Source organism: Lepisma saccharinum, chromosome 3 (assembly GCF_977018435.1).
Source record: "Lepisma saccharinum chromosome 3, izLepSacc3.1, whole genome shotgun sequence".
In the NCBI taxonomy this organism is placed as follows: domain Eukaryota; kingdom Metazoa; phylum Arthropoda; class Insecta; order Zygentoma; family Lepismatidae; genus Lepisma; species Lepisma saccharinum.
Window position 1 is genome coordinate 31,422,544 of NC_139231.1, and position 18,488 is coordinate 31,441,031.

Genomic DNA, 18,488 nt, shown 5'->3' on the forward strand with positions numbered 1-18,488 from the left:
TGCCTTGCCCACCCGAAGTTGGCATTTATGGTAGCTAGTGCTTCTTCCGTGCGTAATGTCGTAGTGCATGGGTTTACCATGCAATATTATCTTTGCAAATTACTTTGTAGTGAAGAGGTTGTGCACATTACGCTTTGCTAGTTTGAGTCATCAATTCAAATCGAAGTGCATCAAATGTTTTGCATATTGAGCTCAGCTTCAGAACTTTCACCAAGTACTCCTCGGCTACCTGAAAGGATTGAGCACTTGGAGCAAGACATTTCCCAAAGCTGAGCATATATTTTTATGGTTCTGCTTTCTGTGCCTATTTTGCTGGTTACATTTGATCCTGTCAGGAAATGAACAGCAATGAATGCTTGTAGTAGAATCTATCCTCTTCCACAAGAGTATGAAGGTATGACATCTGATGCTGATTTCCTCATTCATAATTCAGTAAGACCATTTTCATTTAGGAACCTTGTAGAAATAAATGAGGGGAGAACATGTGTCACTTCAAAGAACAACAATACATTCTATTCCTTGTTTAACAACAAGGAAAATGTGAGGATTTATACGTAAGTCAGCCTCAGCTGCAGAGCATCATTGATTACTGCGATGTTTGTGCCTTTTATTGATGTTGCCAGCGTAGGTCCTTTCAAGCAATATGCCATTAATGATAGTTTCCCATTCTTGGTTTACCGACACTGTCTTCAGAAAATTGACCATGCAATTTTAAAGTAAAACTTTGTTATAATCTGATGCCCAAAATCCGTATGAACAGATAGCTTTATTGTCTTGGCAATGGAAGTCAACGGTAGTGGGTCCATGGAAGACCTTCTTTCCCCCTCAGATTTCTTGATTGACTGCAGGCAGTTGCCAAAAACATAGTCCAAACGACAGAACTTGCAAACGTTTTTCACATCTCTCTTCAGGATTGTAAGCAGATCTTCAAATGTGTTGTTACTTCCCTGGTATCCTCTGAAGGTGATTCATAACGTTGACAGGGACCACCTGTCTGCAGGATCTAATTCTTTTGTCAATTCAGACATAAGTTGAGACTTGGTTGATTTTTAAGGTAGGAGTACATCAGCACATAGGCTATTCTTGTCAGTCATCCAGGGTAAACACAGACCATCACAACCACACAAAGGACTACACCAACTGTGGGTCCAGGTGCCCAAGACCCGCAAGAAGCAGTGCACCACATGGAAGCGTGGTTGACTTTTGGGTGCTTACCAGAAGGTGGGCCCTTGCACCCCTGAAACATGATGGGTTTGGTGATACTTCTTTCATCGAACAAGGATAAAAGTGAAATATTAGTTTTGAGCAGATTACAGACCTTTCCTCTCTAAATTAGGAGAAAACTTCTTGTCCTAAACTCCAACCTGAGAGAAGTCTTCAACTCATTTTTTTTTTTAATTTTAATCAGTACTTTCACGCACTTTCCTAGATTGGTTTGGATTTTGTATGGCAACGCTGTTCCGCCATATTAAAAATCCACGAACATAGTATGGTGCCAATAGTGAATTCATGTTGCTCTTTTTTTTTTTAAAAAAAAAAGTGATCTGCGTAAAATGTTTTTGTTTTTCAAATCTGGACAGAAGATTTACATTACGATGCAAGTGGAAAACGCATTAATAATAGAAATATAAATTGACATAAAATAACTGGAAATAAGCAGAAAATACAAGGCCAACTTTACATTTCATAGAATATGCTGCTCCCTGCATATAAACTAGGGATGGCCAGATCCGGTTCCAATACTTTCGGATCCGGTTCCAAACAGATACATTTTGCCATCCCACATGATCGCTACTTTGGAAAGTAAGAATGTATTTATAACATATTGTTACCTGCTAATATACATATATATACACGTATATGTGCGCGTGATTTGTAATTAATACACTTACAAGGGAGGTCTAAGTCTCCCCCTCCGATTTCCATGAAACTTGGCAGGTGTATAGAGCGGCCCAAAGAAATGTGTTTTTTTGTTTTCGCTAAAAAACTGTTTTATGGGGCAAAACCCCCCTCAAATGTCAAGATGAAGACAAATTGACGTGGGTATCTGACCCCTGTGTCCCACTCCGATTTCCATGAAATTTGGCAGGTGTATGGAGGAGCCCAAAGGAAGAAGTATGCGTTTTTGTGTTAGATGGTTTTTTATGGGGCAACCCCCCCCTCCCCCCCAAAAAAAAAGTTGAGGAGAAGTTGAAGGGGATCTGACCCCGAAACTATGTAAATATGGCATAGGGCGCCTCTATGCACCTGCCAAATTTCATGGAAATTGGAGGGGGACATAGTGGTCAAATGCCAATCTTAAATTTGTCCTCATTTTTACATTTGAGGGGGGTTGCCCCCTAAAACTGTTTTTTTTAGCCGAAACAAAAAAAATCACGCATTTCTTCCTTTGGGTCCCTTTATACACCTGCCAAGTTTCATGGAAATCGGAGGGGGACACAGGGGTCAGATCCTTACTTTAATTTGTCCTCATCTTGACATTTCAGGGGGGGGGGTTGCCCCTAGAACAGTTTAGCCGAAACAATAAAACACTTATTTCTTCCTTTGGGCCCCTCTATACACCTGCCAAGTTTCATGGAAATCGGAGGGGGACACAGGGGTCAAATGCCCACTTAAATTTGTCATCTTGACATTTGACAACACTTGAGAAAAAATCTTGAAGGACTAACTAATGAAAAATTTCTTTGTAATCGAAGATCATAATACCTTTTAAGGTGTGGTAATATTATAATGGGATTGAGATACAAAACTGTGATCTGGAACTTTTGGATCTGGATCAGTTTGGCCATTCTACAGTATAAACCACACTGTTGTAGCATTTCTCTTACAGCAGTAGTTGTTTCTAGTTTAATTTTATTTGGATTTCCAGAATATAAATTGAACATATCTATAGTAAATTGAGCCAAATTGTTGTTGGTTAAAAGCTGCTGTTTTTTTTTCTTCTTTCTCAGCTTCGTCACAAAAAATCAGTGTGGAATGTAAACTCTCTCTTAAGAGATCCCTGTTATTTCTAAAGATTTTCCTGCTTGGCATACATATTACACAACATTTACTGTACTGGTAGCCAATCGCTTCTTTACCTTGTCATGACGAAACAATAGAGGTAAATTTAACCATTGAAACAAATTCCAAACCTATGTGCTAGTGTTGCAATATGTAGACAGGGGGAAAAAAAAGGTCAAACTGAACATACAAAATCGAGTACAGAAATCTGCATTTCCTGATGCAAGATACTTTTTACTTTGTAAGCAATAAACCCATGTGTAGAGTTATGGCTCAAGATAAAATTAATATACCGATTGCAAATGTATATATTTATTATACATAACATGCAACAAAAACTATAACTTGACAAGTTTAAAAACAAGACGCTGCAATCCATTGTTTGCGCACCTCGCATCACATTTCCCCACCCCATTGTCTGCGGCGACGTTCGTTCGCAGTGTTGCAAACCTGGAGGGAGAGGAATCGTCTGAGAATTTTCAACGAAATTAGAATGTGAAAGACATAATTAGTATCCCCTCACCTACGCTATCTATTGATTACGCTAAATTCTAAATACATTTTGATATTTTCCCTTTAAACCTTAAATGAATTAAGTTATATTAAAGATATTTCTTACCAGCATAAGAAATGTATGAAATAAAACGATAGACAAATGAAAAATATATAAACGATAGAACTGAGCTCACCTTCTAAATGTTTTCCAGTTCTCCTTCAGTTTCACTCTCCCACTCGTCGGAGTCTGTGTCTACCGATGAATCTGTGTCAGTGTCTGAATCGGCTTCACCAAGTCTAATTATCAGTTCATCTACACGCTCGTCCATAAGTCCCGTCTCTTACAAAGTAAGAATCTTCAATTTTTTTCACGTGTTCACAACATTTAATCCATTTCTGTACAGAATATTCACTAAATAATTTTCCCAGCAAATCTTTCTTTGCATCCAGTGAATCCGAAATGAATTCCCTTGCCTTACCCTTGATTCTCCCCCCCCCCACACACACACAAGTTCAATGGGATTTAAGTCTGCGTGGTAAGGCGGAAGTCGTATTATGGTGTGCCCCGCGTTTCTAAATTTCGTGTCAATCGCATACTGTTTCACATAAGCTACACTTTGAATTTTTAAGTACAATTTCCTTTTGTTTATTGTTCACAATGCTTTCACTCTATTCTCCGCATCGATTTCAGTTTCGTTTGCAGGTTTGTCTGTCGCTGAGAGCCACTGTACCATGAAAATAGTCATATTTGTTTTAGCTTAATTTTGCTGAGTTGGCACCACTGGTACTCTCAACGCCAGACCAGTGAGTAGAAGAGTGGTGGGGAGGATGACGTAATGGGAAGTGCTCCACAGCAATCTGCGCATATCGGGACTTAACTTGTCAGGCTATAATGCCCAATGTTTAAAAGGAGCAACAACATATTTTTTTTGTTTCAATATGTTACATAAACACAAAATGCAATACAAATAATACATCCTACCATGTAATTTGAAGAAGTTTAGTTCACATACAAAAAACTGAAGCACAACCTGGTTTACTGAGGAGACTGATCTAAGCATAAGTTCATTGCTTCATGCAGTCTTAAAAATGCATTGAAGGTTGAAATATTTATAGATGAGGGTTGCTATTTATGTATCCGGAATAAAAAAATATATATATATGTATCACTGAAAATGGTTTTATTGTTTTTAAAATATTCTCCATGATGATCGATGGATTTTTGCATATGTTTGAACCAATTCTCATAGCACTTTGTCAATTCTGATTGAGGTATCTTGAAAATTCGCATTTTGAACGCATCAATCGCTTCTTCTGGTGTCGAAAATAGTTGACCACGTAGCTTATTCTTCACGTACGGGAACAAAAAGAAATCATTGGGTGCTAAATCAGAGCTATACGGCGGATGACCCATCAATTCAATGTTTTCACCAGTCAAATACTGAGTTGTTTGGACCGATGTGCAACAACTCGCATTGTCATGAAGAATGATCCTGTGTCGCTGGTTGTTTTTTCTCATTTCCCCAAAGACTCCTGGCAAACAAATGGTTGTGTACCATTCAGAATTGACGGTTCTACGATTCTCTAGTGGCACTGTAGCCACATGTCCATTTTTCCCAAAAAAAAACAATTTGCTTTGAAGTGCTTCTTGTACGAACAACTTTTGTTGGCTTTGGCTCATCTTGGAGCACCCACACTACTGTTTGCTTTCGGGCTCATATGCATAGATCCAAGATTCGTCACCTGTGTACCTGTTATACACTGCTTTTGAAGCACCACGATTGTATTTTGTGAGTATTTGTTTGCACCAATCGACACAAGCCTTTTTTTGAGCGATTGTCAAATTATGCAGGATCCAACGTGAACAAAGTCTTCACGGCTAAATGTTCATGCAATATCTTATGTATGCTAGTCATACTAATGCCCAGGGATGCCTCAATCTCACGATGTCACATGACGATCTTACATTATCAGTTCTCGCACAGCATCAATGTTTTCTGGCACAACAACCGATTTTGGATGGCCTTCTTTAGATTCGTCCGTGAGCAAACGACGGCCACGATTGAATTCACTAAACCAGTGATATACAGTGCTTTTAGATGGTACTCCATCGCCAAAAGTCAAAGTGAGTTGATCGATGCACTGTTGTTGAGATAATCCACATCGAAAGTCGTAGAAAATCATTGCTCGAAAATGTTCGAGTTAATTCCATTGTTGGCCTCAGGTGAAATTTTCAAGTCCCTGTAACAAACAAAAATAGCATCCGTAAGCACAACGTTCTGGGTACATATACCATAGAAATGTCCAACTTTACGATGGATATATTATATGTTACCTAGCAACATTAGTGTTGCCAGTTCCGGATACATAAATAGCAACCGATGTATCTCCTCCGATTTGAAAGAATATTTTAATTAGCACAAATATTTCTATCCAAGTTATAAAATATAATGGTAGGGTTTCAGGTTTCAAACATGTCCTCATTTCTTCAGAACTGCTTTCAATGTGTTGTTAGAAATGCAAGAAAAAGATTCATAAAATAATGAAAAGGCAGCATTAAATTTACTTAAGAAAAGCTGGCAATTTGGCTGCTTTAATCCAAGACTGAAATTGGAGTTCTGAAAAATACCTTGGAAGTTATTTGTGTATGAGAAGGACAAGCTGAAGGATTTTTTGGAATTAACAAAAAGATAGAATGAAATACTCTGAAGTTCAGGCTGGCGAGATTGGCCAGTTGTTTCAATATCAAAGCAAATTATTCAATGTTCTCAGCACATGAAAGATCGAATAGAGGAACTTCTCAAGAGAAAGTCTAAAGGCTGTGATTGGAAATAAAGTATTACCAGTTCAAGAAATAGTTTGTGAAATTTGTAGTGAAAAGGAATTGAAAAACCAGTTTGCCAACTTCTCAGCCAAGCGAGATAAAAACATTTTTCTTCTTCTTTACAAGTGTCCTTAAAGACTGACAATTTCTGAGCTATGTCATTTATTTTATTCAATGGCAATGGGTACGTGGAGTATTATTTTTTCTTTCAAATTACAAGCAATGGGTGTATTTCTTGCAAGAACTAAACTTCACGCATTGCACAAAATTTGACTCTAGGAATGCCATAACAAATCCATCTTCACGCGAGGAGTTAACAGCCAAGGACCAATCCTCCTCTGATCTACGAAAAATATATTAAATTGTGAAAAACAAATGCATGTCAGCAAGCTTTGCTGCAAGTTTTCTTAACAATTAACACACAGACATGTCTGTGTGTTATGATTGGCTGTAGGAAGTTAGTGTGTCCTGATCTTGTAGTGTGAACTTTTTCATACAAGCTTACCCTCACTGATGTATAATTTCTCTAACTGTAAAATGCAAAACGGAAAATAATTATTAAAGCTTTGTATGGTAACTCATTTTTTGCTTCTCACTGCACCACATTGTCTGCAAAATTTCATACCTTAAACTGCCGCATTACACACATTCCAGTAGTTGGATAGCAGGGTGGCCACTCTAGGACCATGATAAAATTGAAGTATAAATCAGTTTTTTCAAGGCAAATTTCCCAAAAATTCAAGGGTACATGCAGATACATATTTTCTCTATTTCATTCTTACATAATACTACTGCCTCTCACCACCCACACATATATATTAACAATATAAATGGTCTGTGCGATTCCAATGTATCAAAAAAATCAATTCAATTAAATGGTAAATATGTATATTAAAAATTTTACTTTGTGGTGCAGAGTTTACATTTGCCATTTAACATACTAAGACTCGAAATACATCTACGAACACAAGTCACAAATGTTACGGTATGTACTAATAAAAACTGTTAATTGTATGAGAATTTCAAACTCAAATTTAACTAGTCAACTTCAAGTTATTTTATCTTGCAATAATCTTCCATCTGTCAGATAGATTGTTCTGCAAAGGACACAAAGTAAACAGATTGAGAGATGTTCCATTTTCCATGCAGCTATCTTTTCCTTCCTCGATAAAAATAAAAGCTTAACTGTGAAAAACGTGCCTCAGCACATTTATAAATATGTGTATATTCAATGGAATTTGGACTAATAAAAGTGTGTGATTTATCACGTCTACACAGAAAAATTCACGCAGAATGCATGCATAATTCACGGAGCCAATGATTTACACATAATTCCTGGTGAGTAGCTACCCTGGATATCTTCAGCAGAAACATGATAAAAAAACACTCAAATTCTTTTTTTTATTTACTATACACATTACAGTACATGGTAGATACATCTTGGAGGTACTACATAATGAGATGAATAAATAAAACTACATGTGATTTTTGCATAACTGAACAATAATCAGAACAAATATTAACTAGTGCACAACTCAGTACCTAATTTTTCTTTTTTTTTTCCATAAATTTTACATGAAAATCCTGTATCACAATTTGTGGTCATATACAACATCACTCACTCTACATATGTACAACTACATATCCTTGCATTCATAAAATGCTGTATTCTCCAAGCATAAGTTGATGGGGAAGAAAAATATACTTTATGCACATACTGTGCTACTAGCACACTCATGTATCTTATTACATGAAATACATCCAGTTCTCATGCTATATTTACAAAAAAAATCTTTAAAAAGCTGCATTTGCAACAGCAAGATTTAAAAAATTACATTACTGTTCATTACTGATTTCAAAAAAATTACCAAAAAAATCTGAACAGCATGGAAATAATTCTGCAGAAGAGAAATTTTAGTCAATAAATTGTAGTTGACAATACAATCTTTCCTGTATTTAAGTTATTCCTTGTGCCACTCTTCTGTACAAAAGTTCATTACATACACACTATTAAGATGTGTTTAAACTTGCGATTCAAAACTTTTATCTTAATGATAACCAGTTGGATCCAGATAAAATCAAACTTAGTACAGACAATAGTATTCATAAAAGACAGTTTGTAAATTATATATGAATATGTGTGTTCAGACCTGTTCTGATTACTACCCATTCATCACAATGTTTATTTTAACAAAAAGCAAAACAATTATGCAATGAAATTTCCTTCATTTGATCTCTAAATTCCAGCAAATATTACTTTAAAAAAAACACCATTATTTCTTTACAAAATAGAAACAACGCAATTGAACCTAAATGAAACATTATCTGTTATTAATTGCGATCATACCAATTAACATAGTGGCAATTATTAATAGTCAATAATAATTAAGGAAATGTTTCCATGCTAATGACAAGTTCATTAAAGTCACACTAACAATAACCTGCCTGTGTATCAACAAGAAAAATACAAAGCAATCTATTTACAAAAGATGGTAAAAAAAATGCAACTGGTGAAACATGTACTACAAATTATGTACATATCCTAGCAATATTATGTACAGTTAATACTATATCTAGAATTTACTGCCACAGGAAAACAACAATTTTGTATTAAAATTTCAAAATTTCTTCTCAACAGGCACACTTTGTACTATACAAAAGCTGTTTCGTGTCCAATAAATTACAGATGATTGACTTTTTATCAATCTGAAACAGCAGATATATTTAATAATTTTTTGTACCAGTGATCGTGAGATACAAATGGCACTCTGCAAGCATTTCTAGAACTTCATTTCTTAAAAACAATTTTAAAAAGTGCACTACAAAAGTTACCAGCATTTTGACATTAAAATTTACGCATTCCTTCTACATGAACCTCATGCATATATATATTTATTTGTCATTGTTCATGGAAAAAATGCATTATGATCCCTATCACGTTTTCTTTGTCTCTCTTACTACACGGACCGCTTTTACCTTTTCAGGAACAGGTTTTGATTTTGCTGGATGTTCACTTGATTCAGTCACATTCTCAGTTGTTCCCATTTTTTGCTTTGCAGGAGCCTGACTGTCTTGTTTTTTCTCTGTCCTAACTATTGTAGTCTCTTTTGTGTCACTGCTGGATGAAGACGTAGACTTAGAAGGCGAATCTTTGCTTGATGCTGGTTTGTCTTTTGGTACGGATGCAGAAACACCTAACTGCATCTTCTTTTTTGGGGAAGGGTAGCTTGTTGTCACCTTTGGTACTAAATCAAAATCACAAGGCTTTGCAACTTTTTGGGATTCAACTTTTGACACAATCACTTCCTTTGCTGGTTCTTGTTTAGTGGGTTTCTGTATTTTCTGGGGCGACGACGACGGTTCACGCTTCACGACTCTCACAAGCTCAGTTTTGACACTATGCAGTTTGGTTGTATCACTAGAGGTGGCAGGTTCATTAATGACACTGGTAACTGACGGTGCACTCTCCTCAGCACCGGTCGCTACCGGTTCCATATTTGATATGGCTTCATGATTTATAACTGCACTCTCACTGACACTTGTGCCTGGAATTAGCACCTCCTGACACTGCTCAACTGTCACCGTCTCTGCATGCGGCACATTTTCCATCACCATTATTGTCGGCGGTTGAGTCCCATGGATCGGGACCTCTCTCACGAGAACTGGTGGCAAGTTTTCAAACTCTTCTGAAGGCTGAGGAACCTCCACTGACAGGACCTGCCTCTCAAGTTTTGGAATACCCTGGCATTTTACTTCTACGGCTTCTTCAATTGGATAACTGGAAGCGACTTTCCCATTACTTTGCTCTATTATTTCCGCCATCGTTGTCGGAACACTCAGCTGAACCATTTGTGTTGCATCAGCAATTGAAGTTGGTACACTTAAATGCACAACATGCCCACTCTCGGCAATAGACGACGGGACACTGAGATGAACAATCTGTCCAGTTTCCGTAATTGTAGTTGGTACCGCAAAGTGCACGATTTGTGTGTTTTCAGTATCTGTGGTCACAGTTAGAGGAACTACACCTTTCACTTCTGCTATCCCTTCAGGGAACTGACCCGATTTTAAGCTGTCCGCAGTTGCCATCACATGGGTTCCCTGTAGCGAATTAGCGACTGATACCATTATGGTTTCTTCCATAAGAACTGGGGCTGTGTTGTTATGGGGTAAGGCACAATTATTATTATCACCTCCATAATTCTCAAGTTCTGACAAAGGTCCAGAATATGAATGTACAACTTCGACCGTCCCACCGTCAAGTATTTCAGGCACTATGTACTCTTGCTGCGAAGAATTTACAGGAGGTTGCTGATATATGTACTGGTCACACTTATTCTGTGCATCTTCCTGTACAACTCCATGATCCGGCACTTCCGTTAGCGAATCGGCTAATCCCAAAGAAGCTGCAATTCCACTTGCAACATTTGAGAGGGCTTCTGCCTCGGACGATGGCACAAGATTTGGCGGTGGGATATTTTCTTCCATTCGTCCAACCATTCCACATTCAGTATTGGGTATGACGCCATCAAGAGGTGGAGGTAAAGCTTGATGCATCTCTTTCTTAACATCCATTGCATTGGCTTTGGATTCTTGCGCTTTTGATCGCCTTTTCTTAGGCTTCGTTTCAGTTTGTTTCTTCTCTCCACCCCCATCGTCGATCTTCTTTGCTACCTCTTTGTGTGCAGCTCGTATGTGTGCTTTCAGATTTATATTACGCATAAATGGCCTCTGGCAGTATGGGCACTCGTATGTCTTCTTTGTTGGATCACTGTGCAGATTAGTTTGCATATGACCCTGCAGGGCACCATTACTCTTGAAACTGGCATTGCACATTTTGCAAAGAAAGTCTTTTGCATTTAAATGATTGTTGCGATGCTTTATTAACAAACTTTCACTTAATGCAACATACTCGCATTGGTCACACTTGGGGAACTGACAGTTTCTTGGAGGTGGCACACCATGCTTTGTATACAAGTGATACAGAAGAAGATTTCTTTTGCTGGCTTTATGACCACAGTGTTCACATATTCTCGCATCTATTTTTTCTTGATGGATCTCTTGGAGATGTCGTCGGTAGGAATAATAAGTTTCAAAATTTATGGGCTGCTCATTTGTTCCGCAGGTGTAGCACAGCCACGGTCCAGTGGTGTTTTCAGCTCCTGATGGAGCTTTCTGACCCTCTGCTGCAACTTCACTCAGAGGTTCAGAGAATGTACCGTGCTTCAGGATTACCTTGCCTTTGGCTGAATCATTAGATTTCAAAACCACGTAAGAAACCTTTGACTTGACAACTTTCCCAGAGTCCCCTTCAACAGTAATGGCTTGCTTTGTATGACCCTTTTGCATTATTTTCAAACGGATATTTTTGTTATCCTTTACCAGATGAGGATACTTTTTCAGAACTTCAGATATAATTTTAGCATGATTTGAAAGATTATTTATGTTCGATGATCCTCCGGTCAGAGTTGCATCAGTTGGAATTACGTGGGTTATTTCATCACCGTTGCTTACTTCGTGTTGCGATGGGGGTGGTGCTGGTGGTTGCGTGTGATGGATTATTACGTTTTCTTTACCTTCCGAATCGTTTTCTAAAGAAAATCTTACTTTCTTAGTGGGAACATTGGGTGTAGATTCCCCTTCCTTCGAGGCTGGAGTTTTAAGAATACTTTTCTGAGGTGCTGCACTTAAGTCTGGAGGCTGCTTCTGCACTTCCTGTGGCTTAATCACTACTTTATTTTCCTTTCTTTCTGCTGCTTTCAACTCAGTAGTTTGCTGTTTCACATCCACTGCACATTCCTTAACCTCCCCATCGGCCTCTTGTTGATTGTCTTCAGTAGGGTCACCCTCAATGACATTGGTCTCTGTGCTAATTTCGTGTATGCTACTCTGTGCCTCAGTGGGCACAGAAGGAATTTCTTCAGTAACAACGACACTTTCTTGCTCATTAACCTCTTCTTCTCTCTGAAGAACACTTTGCTGAGATATAAGGGCAACAGGCACGGCATGGCCAACTTCCCTATCTTCATCTTCGTCATCATCTAAGTCAGCCACTGCAACACTGTCATCAAAATCATCACTAGCAGCATCGTCATCCTCTATGAGTTCTTTCCGCAGCTGGTGTTCTTGCAAATACTCCTTCACTTCTTGCAAGTCAACCACTTTACATTTCTTAGCATCAGGGGCTTCTCCAGTAGATGACTGGAGTGGTCTTTTCACAGTCATGTTCTTCCTTAATTCTTCAAAACTCACCGTTTTTGCAACCGGAGTGTTTGCCGCTGAAGGTGGTGGAGTAGCAGTCTCTTTTGGCCTCTGCAATAGTGGAGATGTCTCATATGAAATGGTGTCAAATGGAGTGCTGTACAGACTCATCTCAACATCATCTTCTGGCCATTCAAATCTAGTTGGCCTTGGTGGCTCATCTCTTGCCCGGGGAACTTCTTTTGGAGGAGGGGGAGCAGGCCTGTAACACAAGAAATATTCATTTTTGTAAAGAAAATATTCCTCTATCAGCACACACTGTGTGTGTATGTAAATATATATATGTTTATATATATATATATATGCACACAACCTTTCAAAACAAAAAATTAAGATGAAAATCCTGTTGAGAAGCCATTTCTTGATCAATGATAGTGTCAAATGATTAGAGGCACGCATATTTCATTTTTGACGAAAACATGTGAAATAACATGCTGTAATGCTAATTTTTTCACGTTTCTGAAAGGTGTGTGGTACATTTCCTGCCCTGTTTTGTCGCAAAATGAACTGCAAAATGTGAAATTGACAAACACAAAATTTAGTTTACTTACCGAATGTAGTGCTAAGCAAACTACTGTTGCTATGTAATAGTCTGTGCAAACAAGACTGCGTGTGGAACGTAGTTTCGTTATAATGTAATGTGTTACGTTGTTTGATTTTGCAAGAACCTTACATTTTTATAAGTTTATTCAGTCGGACTGACTGTCACCACCATTTCAGAAGCAAAAATGGACCCCTTTATACAGGAATAAACTTAATATTTTGGTAACGACATAAATGTGTTATTAAAAGGGATATGTTTATTTTGTGTAATAAGTGCAGTTTTTAAATCAAATATAGGATTATAGTCACAATTTTAAAAGCAAAATGTCATTTTACATATAGCTTTTGATCAGATTTTTCACCGCTATAACACCGAAACTTTATTTTATTTACTACTTTTCAACCTGAAATTGACTGTTTTTGTACTGAAATTTTGCTTTCTTAATTACCAAAATCTGTGCCTCTACAAATGATCTGTTACATCTTCACTTACATCTAATGTTTGTTGAGTGAAAAACTTTGAAATCCACTATACATAGGTATGCAAGAAGCATGATTTTGCTGTATTGGGACCATGAAGACTGAATGTATAATGAGGTAAAATGTAAAATCTGGGAACGTAAAATTGGGGTACCACTGTACTTGCAAAAGAGTGCAGCTGTATGGTGTGTTTTGTAGTCTTTATGTTGGTTGCTTTTCAGTCACTTTTGGATATCATGAATTATGAAATTTATGAAGGAATACTCGTAAAGAAATATTGATGACAGAATGCAAATCTGGAATTTCTGGAGACAAGACTGAGTCAATCTCTCAAAACGCTCAACAGAGCCCACACTATCAGAAGCAGAAGGTTCTCAATTGAAGTCTTGGGCATGCAGTGGCTTCTTCACAAAACTGTTCAACTTCATGTTGAGAGTTCTCTGTACACATTTGCATTACCATTATTGTATAAACAGGGTTCCCATGTGAATTTGAAATGTATTTTCCCAGAGTTTTCCAGAATCTTCAATATTTTTCCATAGCAGTGAATATACTGTTTACTTTTTTACAATAGCCTCCATTTTCCCTCATAGCCACATCATCACCACATTATTATTATTAATAGAGATGAGATGGACTAGCTGGTTGATCGATTTAAAATTTTTGGGTGCTTCGACTTTTACAGTCATTTTGCACTCTTCTAGTATACAGGTGCCGTGGTAGCTGTCGTTAGGGCATCTGACTACCATGCGAGAGACCTGGGTTCAATCCCCGCCAGGAGAGAACCGGGACTTTTTCAACCTGCTCAAGTGGCTCCCGCACCCACCGAGCATCGTATAAAGTGGGTACCTGAAGGAAACTCTGGGGGTAAAGGTGGCCAGGGGTGTGGTGCTGATCACATCACCCCCAGCTTGGCCAAGATCAAGAAAGGGCCATAACCCCTCCCCCAATTTACCTTCATGGTATGGTGTAAAGCATAGGGGTAGGACTAAGTATGCATGAAAAATCTCCTTATCTAAAAACCCTTAAAGGGGTGTGAGACCTTTGAGAAAGGTTAAATATGCAAGTTGTAAAGGAACTTCCACAGGACAAACACTAATTTTAAAAAAGGCAAGGATAGTCCAAAAACTTCCTCAGAAACAGTGAAAAAGGCCCACTCTTCTCAAAAAAGATAAAAAACATTTGGTAAAAACACTGTCATCATCTCACAACATGGATGGATGATAAATCGTTGGGAAGGTTAAAACTCGAGGAAATGAAAATCAGCACATGCAAGAAGAATGTGCCGAACCCTTACAGGTATGACACAACGGAGGGTCCAGCCCTTGCAGCAAAGGGCATGTGTAAGAAGGCTGTGTCAGATTTGAAGCAGAGTCAAGATGACTTATTCTCGGCAAAAGAGAGAGAACAAGAACAAGGTGAATGAGAAGGTCGCCATCTGTATCAGCAGACTTGGCAGTAGCATTAGCTCCTTCATTCCCCTTGATGCCTACATGACTGGCATCCCAACAGAAGCAAACTAATTGTTACTCTATTGGTATAGGCATATCTGTGTATCAGTAATATTTCTGATAATTTTAGCCACTTTTTAATTACTTTTATGAATAAGAAAATAAAATTTGTATGTCTTGGTTTTGTGAAGAAAATGTCTAAATAAGGAGTTCATTATTAAAGTAAATCATATTGAATCACTTGGTTGCAAACATTAATTGAGGAGGTGAATGCATATTCTGACAGAATTATTTGCAATTTTGAACTGGCTCAGTTATCGGAATCAGTAAATTTTATATTGGTAGTTTATCAGTACTGGGAAATACTTCATATCAGTTCAATTTCTGAAATGAAACTAAATAAAGAATTCCTGTGCACATATAATTAAGGACTACGGTTACAGATGATTGTCTGAGTTAACATCTTTTCAAACTGTATTGCAGTGCACAAAATAACATTCCAAACACACCACATATAGAACAAATATTTTCACACTTTTGATATTTACAAATGGACACAATATGAATTTAATTTATAATGGAAAATAAACATATGCTACAAGCCTATGTCTTCAAAGCAGCTTGTGTGAAGAAAATCAACAGGTAGGAGCATATTCTAACCCTTCACATGTACTTCAATGTAAATCATTGATTAATTGGGATTTTCCCTGAGATTTTCATGTTTTCCAGGTGTGAGAACCCTGATAAAATAAAATGGATACTACAGACATCTGTGTGCTTAAGAGATTGTGTGGATTTTAATAAACAACTCTGTTGCCAAAGTAGTCTGGAATAAGATAATGAAACAAACATTTTCTCTGATCTAATCAGATACACAAACCATTCACCACTGTGTAATTTAAGACACTAGTTTCACTACCTGTAATTTTCTTCTTGTTTAAAAAGTCCAAATCAAGTTTACGAAGAAAAATTACTTGCTTCACTTTATGCAAACTTGCACATTTTTTATAGTTACAACAAATGTATGAATCTTGTAATTATGCTCTTTCCCTGGAGCATTCAAAAACACACTGAAGCATAAGTTCTGCTGTATTTGAACAGAAAGTGTGATAAACAACTATGTAAAACTGAAGTTAGTTATAATATGTAGGCCAGAGGTCTCCAAACTCCCAGAACCATTGAGCTACTTCTCAGATTTGAAAATTTACCTCTGGTGGATTGATTTTTTTATGATTATTTCTTGCTTCATAAAATCATTGACGTGCAATCAAATTACTCATTTTAATTTCCATAAAACATATAAAGAGAGTTTAAGACATATAAACACTATTCTCACAAAACACAGTAAAACCAGAAAAGTTAAGGCCTAATCATTATCTCCTTGCTTCTTATGTTAATGAGACTGATGACACTTTCATCCACAAACTTTGTTAAGATGGGTGCATAAGTTGTCCCAGCAAATGCAGTTTTCCAGATGCTGATCTGTCAGTGTGTTTCTAAACCTGCTTTTAATCACATTAATTTTTAAAATAAACAAACCACGCACACACAGCAGGAACGCCTTTACAGGTAGTGCAATTCGAAAAATGCTTTTCCTTGGAAGCAAAAGGCAAAATTATACTTTTTTGAGATGAGAGATTTCAATGCCAAATCATTTTGAAAAGCTTCGAGCCCAATTTCCACTGCAGGGCAGTCTTCAAAATGTTTCATTACATAGTTGAAAATTCCTTTAAATCAGTGTCTATGAATACTGATGTGATAACTGTGGAGAGGAGATCAAATTACATGCAATATATTAAAAACATTCTGAAACTGCTCTCTCAAACTTGGAATTTCAACATGGCATTACCTACAGTAAGGCTGTGATGGGCTGTTTTTCCATCTTGTCTTTCAAACAGTGTTTGACACGACCTGCAGTAAGAATCATTTTCCAACATTAAACATTCCTCAAAATTCCTTGCATATTAGACATAATTTCTTCCTAGTCTTTGTCCTGCAGTTGGCAATGAAGTTTCTTCAGCTTTTCTGTTACGTCCACCAAGAAAGCAAATCCTGCTGCCAGAAGGAATCGTGAAGTTGAGGGCATGGTTCACCACATCTTTTAAAAACTCCATTAATGCAGGCATGTTGGGGCCCCCTGGGATCTTTCAAGATGCGGAAGACAGAGTGGTGTGCAGAAAGCAACGGGAAGCTACCACAAATATCTTTTCCCTAGAAAAACTGCAATCATGATAAGTCGTTCCAAGGCAAAATATTTCGGACGTAAACTAGCCCCCATATGGATGTCCGGGAAGGACACATTATGACAAAGGACACTGATGGGGAAGAGAGAAGCAAACAGAAGGTAAGATTAAGGATTGGAACGTGGAATGTCAGAACCCTGTTACAGTCTGGAAAGCTAGAAAACTTAAAAGCAGAAATGAGAAGAAACAAAGTAGATGTTATGGGAATATAAGAAGTGAGGTGGGAACAAAATGGTGAAATAGTGAGTGATGAGTTCAAAATGTTTTATTCTGGAGGTGATCAACAAGGAAACCGTGGTGTGGAATAGTGCTAGGACCATGTGTGAGACAAAGTTATAGCAGTGCGTTATGTGGATGACAGAATTATGATGGTGAAACTTCAATAAAAGAAGAGAGACTTAGCGTTAATTCAAGCATATATGCCACATAGTGGGTTGTCAGAAGAAGTGGAGGAAAATTATGAGAAGATAAAAGACTTGATGGAAAAAGAGAGAAAGGGATCATGCATTATTGTAATGGGTGATTGGAATGCTGTAGTAAGAGAAATGCAGGATGGAAGTACAGTAGGAAGATATGGATTAGGTGAGAGAAATGAGAGAGGGGGAAGCCTGGTAAATTTCTCTAAAAGGAACTCCCTAATTGTTGGGAACACACTGTTCCAGCAACATAAGAGAAGGAGATACACCTGGATATGTCCAAAAATGCGAAGACATTGCCAGGAGCTGACATTAATTCAGACCACATCTTGCTAATAGGAGAAATCAATCTTAGATTGAATAAGATAACACAAGATCAGGTGAGCAAGAAACCCTACTTAGAGAAGCTAAGGGAAGAAGAAGACAAAAAATTGCAGAAAATTTCCAAGGAAACTATACTAAGTTTAAAGTTAGTTGTAACAACAAGGATGAGATGTGGGATGGATACAGAAGGCAGTGGATGAAACAATAGGCTACAGGGAAAGGAAAACTGGAAAGAAACCATGGATTACTGAAGTATGCTGGAAAAAATGGAGAAACAGAGAAAATGGAAGAATGTAAATACAGAAGAGGGAAGAAATAATTACAGGATACTGAATAACCAGCTAAGAGAAACTGACAGGGCAAAAGAACAATGGATGAAACAAAAATATGAAGAAATTGATGTACTGGAAAAAAGGGGAAGGTATGACTTGATGTATTGTGAAGTAAA

At 37.6% G+C, this 18,488-nt stretch overlaps 1 protein-coding gene across 3 annotated transcripts in view; it reads right to left on the minus strand.

Annotated features, from left to right (window-relative positions):
- Positions 1-7,712: 7,712 nt before the first annotated feature.
- Positions 7,713-18,488, minus strand: part of Cp190 (centrosome-associated zinc finger protein CP190) — a 67,997-nt gene continuing 57,221 nt past the window's right edge. For all 3 annotated transcript variants that reach the window (XM_083118399.1, XM_083118401.1, XM_083118402.1), the window contains exon 7: positions 7,713-12,785. In XM_083118399.1, the coding sequence (XP_082974525.1) occupies positions 9,257-12,785 (3,529 nt within the window). In that variant the 3' untranslated portion in view covers positions 7,713-9,256. The remainder of the gene's footprint in view (positions 12,786-18,488) is intronic.